Source organism: Anabrus simplex, chromosome 10, assembly GCF_040414725.1.
Source record: "Anabrus simplex isolate iqAnaSimp1 chromosome 10, ASM4041472v1, whole genome shotgun sequence".
NCBI classification, from domain to species: Eukaryota; Metazoa; Arthropoda; class Insecta; order Orthoptera; family Tettigoniidae; genus Anabrus; species Anabrus simplex.
In genome coordinates, this window is record NC_090274.1 from 111,052,008 (window position 1) to 111,064,402 (window position 12,395).

At 40.5% G+C, this 12,395-nt stretch overlaps 1 protein-coding gene across 1 annotated transcript in view; it reads left to right on the plus strand.

The window, feature by feature from the left end:
* The first annotated feature begins 8,357 nt into the window (after positions 1-8,357).
* The window catches only part of LOC136881833 (uncharacterized), a 185,978-nt gene continuing 181,940 nt past the window's right edge, over positions 8,358-12,395 (plus strand). The window contains exons 1-2 of the mRNA XM_067154268.2: positions 8,358-8,382; positions 9,084-9,194. Coding sequence (XP_067010369.2) covers positions 8,358-8,382; positions 9,084-9,194 — 136 coding nt within the window. The remainder of the gene's footprint in view (positions 8,383-9,083; positions 9,195-12,395) is intronic.

The following is a 12,395-nucleotide window of genomic DNA, read 5'->3' on the forward strand; positions in this document are numbered from 1 at the left end:
AAGGTTCTTTCGCATAGGCATTTGATGGAGGAACAGAACACAAGAACTGTACAAAATATCATCAATTTGTTTTCCTTGTACACATTTGTTTGTTGTAGCAGTGTCAATGTACTCTTTCAACAGAGAAAATTCTCAATACACTTCATTAACAAGTGCTACAGAATGGCCACACACGCCACGGACCAATACGGAACGTTTCTCCAAAGATGCTAAATGCTATAACTGTGTCTTTGCACTTTCAAAAATCATACCGTTAGCAACGGTTAAAAATTGGAAATATGTAGGAGATTACAATATTACTTTTACCATTTCAGGAGCATGGACTAAATTAACAAGGAAGAGAAGAATTATAATCATTATAAAATATCAAAGCCATCTTATTAACAGTGCTTATGGTAGTTATTATTATTATTATTATTATTATTATTATTATTATTATTATTATTATTATTATTATTATTATTATTATTATTATTATTATGCTAGTTGCTTTACGTCGCACCGACACAGATAGGTGTTATGGCGACGATGGGATAGGAAATGTCTAGGAGTTGGAAGGAATCGGCCGTGGCCTTAATTAAGGTACAGCCCCAGCATTTGCCTGGTGTGAAAATGGGAAACCACGGAAAAACATCTTCAGGGCTGCCGACAGTGGGGCTCGAACCCACGGTCTCCCGGATGCAAGCTCACAGCCGCGCGCTTCTACGCGCACGGCCAACTCGCCCGGTATTATTATTATTATTATTATTATTATTATTATTATTATTATTATTATTATTCCCCCATGGCACTACAGCTCTGGATGGGCCTTGGCCTACCAAGCGACCGCTGCTCAGCCCGAGGCCTGCAAATTGCGAAGTGTCGTGTGGTCAGCACGACGAATCCTCTCGGCCGTTATTCTTGGCTTTCAAGACCGTAGCTGCTATCTCACCGTCAGATAGCTCCTCAATTCTAATCACGTAGGCTGAGTGGACCTCGAACCAGCCTCAGGTCCAGGTAAAAATCCTTGACCTGGCCGGGAATCGAACCCGGGGCCTCCGGGTAAGAGGCAGGCACGCTACCCCTAAACCACGGGGCCGGCATTATTATTATTAAAATAAAATTTAGTTTGCTGATACGACTGTATATGACTAATTATAATAATAAGGAAGACAAAACACAAGAGGAACCTAACATACAATTTAATGCCGAGGATGAATTGAAGATGATGATGATGATGATGATGATTGCTGTTTAAAGTGGCCTAACATCTAGGTCATCGGCCCCGAGGATGAATTAAGAATAAAAATAAACTTCTAAAATATATCTAGGAGATTATGATATTTCATAATGTTTAATTAATATGGTGAAATTTCACTATATTTAGTTTAGGTGGCAGACGAGTTGCGTATTGTGAAAATTTGTACCGATGACAATAACACGAAAATTCGTTCAGATAGAAAAGAAAACAATTGCGGGACAGATGACGTCCCGCGCGGGACATTACAGAATATCTTTAATACGGGACGATTGGTCACGCTAGCGATATCCCGCCGGGGAGGATGAAGGGAGGCGCGTCTTCAAAGTCACCCGCGGGAGAATGCGCTCGGATCGATTTGTTGGCTGGGTTTCACGCTAGCGTTTCAACTTCGTGTGGCCACACGTGCGGCGAAACACGCTGCTCTTAAGTATTGCTCTAGAGCAGACACCTACAGGGCACTGTGTTTATGTATAGCGTGCGTTACCTTTATAGAGTCACAGCATTTAATTATTTTGATGGGGAATAACGTTGCTCAACGTCCGTAGGTTTAAACTTAAAGTACCCTACACGTGTCCTCTGGGTGGTGCTAATAGAGCATTAACAGCAATAAGATGCCACCGTACTGCCCTACAGGGCCTCTCGGTTATGACAATCGAGAAATCAACTTAAATAATAATAAAAACAGTCCTTCTGAGGACTCGCATTTCCAGACCCGAACCTTCGGCTCTCAGTTAACAATTTACCAACTTAACATCGAAGGAATCAGTAAGCCAAAAAGTGGATACTTATCCAAAATCCTTCTGGATCACTCTGTGGATGTAGTTGTGCTTCAGGAAACTCATACAGAAGATGACTTTCAGCTGAACTATAGGGGTAAAATTCCTGGATAACAATTAGCAACAGCAGTAAATCATCCTGAATATGGCATTGCCACTTTAGTCATGAAACATATAGTGAACTATGATGTACTTGAAAATGCAGTGAATTAAATGTTGTGATAACCAATGTATAGAAGCCAACTACAGTCAACTGGCCAGATCCCATCGTACTGGTACCTACAGAAACTAACATAATCATTGGAGACTTCAACAGCCACTACAATTTATGGGGATATGATGAGTGTGATGAGAATGATGACAGACTGCTTTAATGGATGGACAAGAGAGATATTGATGATGATGATGATGATGCTTGTTGTTTAAAGGGGCCTAACATCGAAGGTCATCGGCCCCAAGAGAGATATTAAGCTAGTCTACGATGTTAAGGATATAGGAACGTTCCACTCTGGCCGTTGGAATAAAGACTATTCACCCGATCTCTGTTTCGTTTCTTCCAATCTCATGACAACTTCCCCAGTACACAGGCAGGTGCTGAAAAATTTCCCTCGAAGTCAACATAGACCCATAATTTACAAAATGGCCTGCAGATACCTGTCATTAAACCTCTCTGAAACTTTCAAAAAACTTATTGGAATGCTTATGCTTTGCACACAGATGCCAATATTAGATGGGTAACTCCAACTTCAGAAATTTACGGTAGGTTTGTTGGACTAATAAAATCTGCCGCAAAAAGAACCATTCCTCGAGGCTATCGGAAGGATTACATTCCAGACTGGAATGAGGAAACCAGTCGCTTGTCCGCTGAATATGAGAAAGAATGTAGTAAAGAGAAAGCAATCGAACTCCTCAAATCGTTAGATAATGCTAGAAGAGAGAAGTTGGTAACAACTGTAACGGATCTTCACTTCACACATTCCAGCAGAAAAGCATGGTCTCTCATCCGCAAGCTCGATCCAACTTCCACACCATCAAGAAATCACTCCTGAATTAATGTGGAAACCGCCATAACTAATCACCCCGTCTCAACATCGCGGATTTCGGGGGATAAGAAATTCACCAAGCAGGTTAAATCGGAACTAAGGCAGAGAAAACAAGACATCCATTCAAAGTCCATTTTCTTCAGAAGAGGTACAAAAAGGTTTGGACACACGCAGAAATGGTAAAGGTGCAGGACTTGATGGCATATACCCTGAACTTGTAAAGAACCGTGGTCCAGCAACTAAATGTTGGCTTGCTTCTTTCTTCTTCTCCTATATCCAAAACAGCTAAAATTATCGCTATTTTGAAACCAGGCAAGGATCCCAAATCACCTCAAAGCTATAGACCCATAGCTCTACTAAGTGTTACATATAAGCTTCTAGAAAGACTGATCCTGAATAGATCATCTCCTGCAATTGAACACCTCATTCCACTTGAACAAGCTGGTTTCCGGCATGGTGGAGACTGCGGTGATCAGGTTCTCGCTTTGACTTCCTTCCTTGAAGCAGGATTCGAGAGGAAAATGAAAAGTCTATCTGTGTTACTTGATCTCACGCCTGCTTATGACACCGTTTGAAAAGAAGGTCTTCTCCTGAAACTCATCAGGGCTGTACCATGTCTAAAAATGTTCACCCTTATAAAAAATATGCTCAGTAAGAGATTTTCCAAATTCATACAGAACATGTCCGTAGCAGATTCGATAAACTTAATAATGGCTTGCCACAGGGATCAGTCTTGTCTCCCATTCTCTTCAACTTATGCATCCATGATCTCCCAGAAACCGTACCTCGCAAGTTCATCTATGCAGATGATATCAACCTCACCATACAAAGAACAGACTCCAATGAGGCAGAAAACATTCTATCCCAAGACCTTGACAAGATGGGTGATTGTTTCAAAAAATGGCGCCTCAAACCTAGTCCACTAAAGACAGAGGTAGCTACATTCCACCTAAATAACAGGCTGGCAAACTATCAACCTATGATCAGGTTCGGAAACCATACTCTGCAGTGTAATACCAACCCAAAATATCTTGGTGTAACTTTAGACAGGTCCTTAAACTATCGATGCCATCTTGAGGAAATGGCTGCTAAGCTTAAAGGCCGTAACAGCTTGCTGGGTAGACTAGCTGGTACTTCATTGGGCGCAGATGCATGTACACTACGAACAACTGCTCCAGCAATAGTATATTCACCAGATGAATATTGCTCCTCTGTATGGCTCAATAGCTCCCACACTAGTCTGGTTGATGTCCAACTGCACCACACAATGAGAATTATATCTGGCACATTGCGCTCTAGTCCTATTCAATAGTTACCGCTACTGAGCAACATTCAATCTCCTCACATCAGACGGCAAAGCGCCCTTGTTAGACTGTGGACCAGGATAGCGAAGAACAGTTACCTCCCAATACATCAGGATACAGATGAAAATGCCGTAATGAGACACAAATCACGGAAACCTGCCTGGAGGACGGCAAAGAAATTAGTTAATTCACATTTCAAGCCTGATGAAATATGGAAACACGAATGGCCTCAATACCACCCTCATGGCATTGTCAACATCAGGGATCCATCTACAAATTTGCTTGGGTTCAACTTTTCTCGTTCCACCTGGACCACACTCGACAGGATACGCTGCGAAGTAGGAAGAAGTGCTTCTGCTCTACATCACTGGGGCTGGAAAGACTCTCCAGCTTGTGACTGTGGTGCTGAAGTGCCCTCTGCGAGCTTTTCCTGGTTCCATCGAGGACCCCTGAGGCATTCTCTTGGCTGGAAGAGCTGGACATTCGTCTATAAGAGACTGAAAGACCCCCCCCCCACACACTAATCTTGTTAATGCTCACTTGCTCCGTAGCGCTCCAAGTCCGAGCCGAGTTGAGCCGAGCTTAGCCGAATAGCCGAGAGACGAAGCGTTGGTCCGAGCCGAACCGAGCGGGACCGATGCACTGTGCACAGGAACTCTGCGCCGCTGTTTGCACGCGTGTGATTTTGGGCGTTTGAGAGGCCCTGTCCTATAATACTAAAAGCATTGCAATACAAGTCAATTTGCTTCAAAAAACAGGCAGCCAAAGTGGCTCTTCAAGTGTCGTTGGAGAAAACAGAGTTCTTCACCATCATCAAAGAAATTAGCAGAGAGATACTACCAGAACGGGGGGAAATCAAGAGGACTGAGAAATTTAAGTATCTTGTCGAATGGATTGAACCCAAGTTATCAGAAAGAGCATCACCATCCAGTCAACAAGTTGGAACTGGCCTGTCGACAGTCAAAGAACACTTATAACAAAAATTGCATATCACACAACCTGAAACTGAAGCACTACACATCAGCCATACGACCAGAAGCTCTGTATGTCATGGACTGTGTTTCATTGAACAGAAGAGATCTAATGGAGAAACTGAAAGTCAGAGAGAGGAGAATTCTCAGAAGATGTTAGGTCTGGTAAAGGAAGATGAAGAATTCCATAGACGGCACTATTCCGAGGTCTTCGAACATGTAGAGGGGGTCTCCGATTGTGCTAGGAAATGGAGAGTAGCTTTCTATGGCCATATAGTAAGACTGCCACTCTAAAGACTGACCAATCGCCTGTGCATCTCCTAGCAGATCAAGAACATTCGTACCACTTGGCTGACAGAAACTGAGAAGGACATTGAAGAACTAGGATAGACGGTCTGTACGACATGCCCTGAAAGAAGTCCATGGATTTCAGGAAAAAACCGGAAAAAAGTACCCCCTGCCCAGGGAGTTACACCGGCAGAAAATGCGAAAATACTGGTCAAAGATCAAAGCCCAACAGCTGAACAAGCGTGGTCCAAAGTAGGCCCATTCGAAGCAAGAAGAAGAATTATATAGAAGCATAAATTTTCCCTTTGTTGTCCACCATTATGAGATGAATCCAGTATTTTCTTTGACGTCGACGCCGTCGCCACCGAGAAACAACTAACGCAGTACATAATGCAAAAACTGCATTCTTATTTAATGGCATTCTATTCATAATTATTACAATTGCACACACGATGGGTTATGCCAGTATGTGAACTGCAATTTTGAAAACACGCACTGTGTGGCCGTAGCCTAAATACCCCTGTAACCCCTTTTCAGTCGCCTCTTACACCAAGCAGGGGATAAATTCTACCACCTCCCACCCATTGGGGGTGTTGATCCTACATATAGGACGGTACTACTACTACTACTACTACTACTACTACTAAAATAATTCACTCACTCCCTGAAGGGGACGGCGGGCCTCCTAGACGGTAACGCCGTCTCTCAGGCCAGGGAGATGTTCGGAGAAGGTGAGAGGTTGGCGGCCGTGGCCTATGCTAGAAACTGCCCCGGCATTCGCCTTGGTGCAGGAGAATGGAAAACCAATCTCAGGACAGTCGACGGTGGCAACCAGGCCCTCTCCGTCTCCCGAATGCAGAGCCGCAGCCTCTCCTCGGTTAGTCGGTCGGAGTGCAGAGCTGTCGGAACACGGACCAAAGCCTACTCTACAACCGCCGACCTAGTTCGCTGGATATAATAACAATGATCGCTTTTCAGCACGCATTGTTGAAAAAATACTTTTCGTTGCCAGGCATTTTTAGTTATAAAATTCTTCATGAAATGTATTTTTTTAATATAAAATTTACCTTGTGAATTCTAGAACGTTAAAAATTAAATGACCTTAGTGTGGAAAGGCAGCTTGGAGAAATAAACTCCCAAAATGCCGGAAAAGGTACATAATTTAATAAAATGCTTCTTCTTTTGACCTTTTTCTCAATTTATGGAACGATGTACAGTATTCAATATCGTATGTTGCTGTGGTTATGCTTTTATTTAGCGTATGGTATGGAAACAAACTATTAGAACGTAAAACTGAAGTGCGGATGGAGCAGCCAGCAAAAAGTCACTTTTATCTCCATGGTACAGACATTCAGGGCAGGGGAGTAACGTTAGGGCGTGCAGCCGGGACCGGGGCCTTTAAGGGGCTCCTCGCGAAAAAAATAATTTAACTGCGCGGAAATGATCAGGACGATTTTGTACAATCGGTTGAAATAGTTTGTTCTTTTACAATTGCCACTTGGTTGCATTTATATTACTCGGCACCTAAGACTATACACTAAAAAGACAATACAGTGTCGCCACCCTATTCTCTTGTTTTTGAATGGTTCATCACTGCTGCCAACTTGACTAGTTACATATTGAAATCACAAGACAATGGCTCTGGACAATACCATCAAAACACTAACCTCAAGGTGTCAATAATGGAATTTCCCTTGCCCAAGTAAATTATATTCATAATTAATTCGGTTTTCCACCATTAAGGAAATACTCTCTCTCGCCTCATTTAATTTATTATTATATATGTGTGCCTTTATTTTGATATGCGCATTGCTTTATTCTTAGTGTTTGCCTTGTGTGTATAATTCAGCTACTCCTTGAAATTTGCTGTTACTTGTCGGATTGAACTGAAACGACGCCGTAGTAATGCACACAAGCATATATATGCCATGTATTAATACATATGCTGTAAGTCAGTAAGAATACACACAGGCTAAGTCTGCAAACCGTACAAAAGTCGTGACAAGACAAGATTAAGTTAGGTTAGGTTGATGACGAAATTTCCTTCCATTTCATCTGAATTAATCTTCATAAAAAAGGTGATGTTGCTTTCCTTACGATACAATAATTTCATAACATTTAAATTACCTTCGTATTCCTTGTATGTTATGTTCACTATCATATTCGTATTACAAACATTGAAGCAATGAAAGTTAAAAAAAAGGGAACTTTGATCTTGTAAACAACACAGAATATAAATCATTTTAAATAATAATATTTTGACAAATATATATAATGCACCAATTATAACTCCAAACAACGAAATAAAATAGTACATTGCGGTCCTTATGTTTATTTCCGAGTAATTCTATATCCGAATGACTGACACTTCAGCAAGAAAATGTCTATATAAATGTTGTGGTGGGTGTACATTGAAAATACTAATAACATGATAGGATAAAGGAACACTGGGCAATTGCCGTGATATATAATACATGGCTTAAAAATAGAAAAAAGATATACTAAATACTTGGTTGCAAAGTTTCCGTGATTGACTGACATAAATGTCAACTCTTTATTCGCGTGAACATGTCTTCTTGTATAGTTCTCTGAAAGGTACTGTTTTCCAAGATATTATTTGGAGAGGAAGGTTTAAGGTGTTCCTTCATTTAAATAATGTATCTGAAACTCAATTTATAAGGGTGTTATAGGTAAAAATGTGGTGTGTGACTGACTGACCCGTTCGGTCCAGAGGTATGTCAATAAAGCAAAATCTTCACCACATCAAAGAAGAAAGAAAAAATATTTGAGTCCCAAAGGAAAAAAAAAATGAAAGTGAGAAAAATTAGTGTATAATACTTAAAGAAATATTTTCTTTGAGCATATATCAGGAAATTTACTGTATGGTATATGTTTCACTAAAGGCGTTCAAAAATTGTCCGAAAAATAGCGAAAACTCTAGTGAACATTTTGAGATATCGAAGCTAGAACCTGAGAAGCCAGTTTAAGAAGATAGGGGCTTAAACATGCCGGACTTACTATTTACCGCTAAGTTTTACAGTCGCCTGTGATGTGATTCGCAACACGTCGGGAATATTTGAGAGTGCGGCAAAATCTCGTACACCAAAATCATGTCTGAGTTGAAGTTGGTGGCCGCCATCTTGAACAACTGTTGTGAGGTACAGAATGGTACGTTAACTCAGGTTGGTCAAGGATTATGTGCAGTTCAGTAATAATTGTAAATAACGCGAAGACTAAATGTAACTAACATGTAAAACTAGCTGTAAATCATCCCGAAAACAGTTATAGTGACAGATCCTGGGTTCCTGTCTCAAAATGTTCAGCACTGTATAACAAGAAGTTTCACTAAAAGCATGCAAAAATTGTGCGGGAAATAGGGGGGAACTGTAGTGAACATTTTGATCGTGAATCTATCATACCACAGTCAGTATATAATATTTTCTTACAGTCTCTCGTACTAACCGATGTGTGGAGAACATGCAACAAGGTCCGCGCCGCCATATTCCGTTATGGCTTCTGCCTATGGGACTACTACCTTCCGTTGGATCCGGGACGGAATAGTTTGATATCAGGTAAGTTGTACCCATTTCTTTCTTCCTAGTAGTTTCACTATAATTAACGGTGAAGGAAATGAGTGAATCTGGATCTAACCCCGTCATACGGGGAAAGAGATGATAAGAACATGGAACAAGCGACGCCACGTAGGCTGTACGCTAAAAAGCAAATATTACCACCTTATTCTCTGTTTCTTAATGGCTCATCACTGCTGCCAACTTGATTAGTTACACATTAAAATCACGAGACATAACCAACAAAAAACTAACCTCAATATCAATTTTAACAATGCAGGTTCCCTTACCCAAGTAAATAATCAAGATATTTATAATTGAGTCGGATTTCAAGCTCAATGAGGAATTGAGGAAATACGCGCACCCTCTCACCCTCACTTAATTTAATGTTATGTATTTCTGCCTTTATTTTGATATAGGCATTACTATAACGTATTGTGTAAATAATTAATCTCCTTTATTGAAATTACCTGAAACCACGCTATAATAATACACTCAAGCAAATATATAACATGTACATATGGCGTAAGTGAATAAGAATACACAAAGGCTAAGTCTGCACACCGTACCTAAGTTGTGACAAGAATGGTTTAGGTTGATAATGAAATTTGAAATGAACTATCTTTATAGAGGAGGTAATGTTGCTTTCCTTTTCGGAGGAGTTCTTGCAGATTTTTCTTCTCATACATACGAATTGGACGAAATAATACCGTATTAATGAAATGCTGCGTTCTTCATTTCACACCAACTACGTTATTAAATGAATTATTCGAACATGCCACAATTCTACTTACCTGGTATCACCCAAACAGATTTACAATACTGCAGAAAAAGAAAATATGCTTTACTTATACCCGCAGATGTAACACTAGTGATTTTGACAATACGGCCGTGGCGATACGTAAATCTGGCAAGTCACGTGAAACAAAAACCCAACATTAGCTTTGTTCGTAGTACGGTCAGAAACTATTGCCAACTATCAGACGCATGCGCACATTCAAATTCGTGTTCGTAGTAGCGATCATCGGAGTTGCTGACTACTAATGTGTTGTTCGTACAAGGTTTTCGAACTGTTGGAAACCATCAGCAGACCGTTGGAACAGTTTCTGATCCTGGACGAAAACTCTTTCAGTCAGCGCATACCCACTGCCATCTATCTTCATTTCATAACTGACCTGAGAATTACTTCACGGCCGTGATTAGTTGCTCAAGTAACCTATAAAATAAGTAAAATTTACCAAATATATAACCTCAGTTCTGTATTTATGCCTAAGTATATATATATATATATATATTTATTTATTTATTTATTTCAGACCTTCAGTTTTCAATGTTTAAACTTGAAGTTACGAATATAATCCTAATTAATTTCCGAAGCTCACAGAGTACACAACACTTCGGTTCAAAACAGCTGGTCTCTCGAACCACACCTGTTCGTAGTGAAACTCAGCTCGTCACGTTTCAAACTAGTTGCCATCCGCGCGTGCGCATATGGACGACAAATCGAACTATCACAGATTCGTTCTGCGAACAAACTTATTATTTCATCCGTTGCCTACGCTATAATACAAGGCCTGGAAATAGAGCCCGTAAAACGCTATAGAAGTGGTCATACTGCAGTTCATTGGCGGGCCGCTAGGATCGCTACCTTGCCCCCTGTTTACCAGGTTCGCGCCTTTAAACATGTGTATTGAGTTGGTTATGAATGTGTGTATTCTTGTGATAATAAGCACTCGCAGGTTCAATCATGGTTTATTGCTGTGTTCCTTATTGTCATTCACGACAAATTAAAGGTAGTGGAATTTCATTTCACAAGTTTCCAGTGAATAGTGCTTTAAAAGAACGGTGGCTTGTTGCTCTATCTCGCAGAGGAGACAAACCGGGATCTCTCTGGGTTCCTACAGAAAAATCGAGGGTGTGCAGTAAACACTTCAGAGAAGAAGACTTTAGTATAAGTACATCTAAAAAGACACTCCTGCCTAATAAAGTCCCTTCAGTTTTTTACAGAGTTCCCCAAACACAAACAAGTCACTTTAAAATGTAGCAAAGCTCCTAAGAAAAGACAGCTTGAAAAAACGGACAGTGAAAATGAGTATATAAGAAATAAGAGAAAATGTGTGGAACAATCGGATTCTCCTATGCCTGATAATACTGGACAATCTGACCTGATAAATGTAGGTACCACAACAGTAGGTACCGGTACACAGTTTTCCCCCGTCCTAAAATCAACAGTACCAAAATAAATTACCAGGAAATTAAGGAAGGAGATCAGAAGAAATAGAAAGCACGTGACAATTATTAAGAAGTTGCGCGTAAAAATTCGTGACTTGGAAGCAGAACTTAGTAAGGTAAAGAAGGATCCCGGAAATCTTGCAAGTCGAGTTTCTAAAATTCAGAAGGAAGCTGAGAGAGGTAATATGAAAGCAAACTTTTTGTTAGAACTTCAGAGCTTTGGAAAAAAGAAATGTAAATACCAGGAGACTACAGTTAAAATTTGTGTGCTATTATCTTCAAGGTCGCCAACTGGTTATCGGCCTCTCAGAATACTCGATATTTTGCATATTCCTCATCCAAGAACGTTGAAATCGTATGTTGGATACTCAAAAGGGGAAACGGGCAAAACTTCGCTAACTAAAGCCCGATTACTGGCAGAAAAACTGTCGTTAGTGAACGATAACGAAAAGGTTGGTTCCCTTATAATAGATTAAATGTCCATAAAGCCGAGACTTACGTATGGCAGGAAATTAGATATGTATATTGGACTGAATGACATTGGCATTGACGCTCTTGGAATCGAAGATAGGTTGGCCAATAAACTACTCTGCATTTTGTTCAAGGGACTCTCTACATATTACAGAATACCGGTGTCTTTCTATTTCACTTCATCCGTTACGGGCTCACAACTTGCAAAATTAACCTTGGATGCGTTAAATGCTGTTGAAGAGTGTGGTTTCAGAGTGATCAGAATTGTGACCGACAATTCTCAGGTAAATGTTTATGTGGAGGAAGCATTACGCATGAGACACGACATCCAGCTGATGAAACTAGGCCTCTGTTCCTAAGTTTCGATCCCAGTCACGTCATAAAAAACGTGCGATCCCAACATTTGTCACGAGACTTTTTTGTAAACAATGCTATTGTGACCGGTGATCATTTGAAAGGTCTTTTCAAACTCCAGAAATCTTCAATTATGAAGCCGGTGAG